This window comes from Balaenoptera ricei, chromosome 20 (assembly GCF_028023285.1).
Source record: "Balaenoptera ricei isolate mBalRic1 chromosome 20, mBalRic1.hap2, whole genome shotgun sequence".
NCBI lineage: Eukaryota > Metazoa > Chordata > Mammalia > Artiodactyla > Balaenopteridae > Balaenoptera > Balaenoptera ricei.
In genome coordinates, this window is record NC_082658.1 from 20,142,013 (window position 1) to 20,143,711 (window position 1,699).

The window sequence follows — 1,699 nt, forward strand, 5'->3', positions numbered from 1 at the left end:
AATGCCCAGTTCCTGAGCACAAAGATAAGCAACCCTGGAGAGCCAGTATGGATTTAATATCCACACAAGTCGACATTGTGAATAACATTCCAAATAACAGCCAGCGCTGTAATGCATAGAAGGGGGTGTCTATTACCTGAAGAAGCAGTTCTACTTGGTCACAAAATATGACAGTTCCTCTGTGCAGAGGAACGTGTCTCCGATCATAGTCAGAGGAAATGTTTGGCTTAAATGCTTAATGTCAGGGGGCTTGCGTTCTCCTGGGTCTTTTCTGAACATCAGTGGTTAGAATGACATTAAGAAACGTATTTGATCTTTCACTACTCATGGCTCCTTAGCTTCAAAAACAGGCGATTGGCCAGATGCCACTCAAGGTTCCTTCCACCTCTAACATACTGGGCTTTCTGTGCTGTGCTAGCAGGTGTGAGTTCAGTGAATGAATACCCAGGCTGGGAATATAAGTGGTAACCCCAGTGTAGACTCCTTACTGGTCATGTTTGAAGAACATTTCTCAGGTGTGCGGCACCTGTCTGGAACCGTGGGCATCTGTGACTCTGTATATGTGATGAAGATATAGCTGTGCCCACCTTCCTTAGCTACTGTGTCCTATAAATGCCATTTACAATGATAAGAAGGAAACTACCCAGACTTAGGTTATTTTAGAGAACAATTTAAGAGGATTATTCTGTATCTTGCTTTCAATGTCTCTGGAAAATTCAGACAGAATCTCCTTAAAGGAAATATCACGAAGACCATGATTTCTATGCTGGGAGTGCTGAATTTATTGGAAAACCAACAACATGACATAGGAGGGAGCTGGGGTCTTGAGAGGACAGGATATTCTTCATCAGTAGTTCATTTGAAAAGGGTCTTCGGTGCCTCTTAAAAGCTACTTAGAAGAGAGGAGGAATGGGCTTCTCGAGAAGAGACCTGCCACCTTCTGCTGTGAAGCTGTGGGACAGCAGGATGGAGCCGGCCGTCTCTGGGGGACCCTTAGTGATGATGTGCTCCTAGGATGCATTGCTCAGCAGCAGGAGGAAGTCCTGCAGGTGGCCCAGCAGGGGTCCGGCTGGCAGCAGGGGTGGCGGCAGCACGGGGACTGCACAGAGACGGGATGGCAGCAGGTGGTGGTCCAGCAGCAGGGGCGGCAGACCACGGCCTGGCAGGACGTGGGGCAGCAGGTGATGGGGCGGCAGCAGCCGTCCTGCAGGCTGCACGGGGCGTAGCAGACTGGACGGCGGCGGGGCTCACAGATGGAGCGCGTGCAGCGGGGCACGCAGGTCACGGGGCGGCACACGGTGGTCTTGCAGGACACTGGGCGGCAGCAGCGGGGGTCGTGGAAGCAGCAGGGCTGGAAGCAGCCTCCGGCGCAGCCCAGGGAGGAGGAGATGGGGCCGAAGCAGGAGCCGGTCATGGTGGTGTCTGGGGTTGAGTTGGCTTGAGCTGGTGAGAGGAGTTGAGAGTTCTCAGGTGTGAGTGTCTTCCTCCTGCTCTGGGTCCTTTATATACCCTGGCCAGCTGCTGATGACCCCAACGACACGCGGTCATTCCTAAATATCTGGACAATTAAGTGAGGATTTAGCATTGACTAATAGTGGTTTTGGTAACCCTCCACCACATAATATCTATGCATACACACCACAGATATTTTTCATTTTCTTGTATTGTTTATTTTCATCAAATCTAGACATAGGATTAG

At 50.6% G+C, this 1,699-nt stretch overlaps 1 protein-coding gene across 1 annotated transcript; it reads right to left on the minus strand.

Annotated features, from left to right (window-relative positions):
* Positions 1-1,024: 1,024 nt before the first annotated feature.
* LOC132355052 (keratin-associated protein 2-3-like) lies at positions 1,025-1,496 on the minus strand. The gene has a single exon (XM_059907232.1). The coding sequence runs from the start codon at positions 1,412-1,414 to the stop codon at positions 1,025-1,027; it is 390 nt and encodes a 129-aa protein (XP_059763215.1). The 5' UTR covers positions 1,415-1,496.
* Positions 1,497-1,699: the final 203 nt, after the last annotated feature.

What these genes read in the sequence shown, in the direction of transcription:
- LOC132355052 (XM_059907232.1), bottom strand. Translation starts at nt 1,414, where the DNA reads ATGACCGGCTCCTGCTTCGGCCCCATCTCCTCCTCCCTGGGCTGCGCC.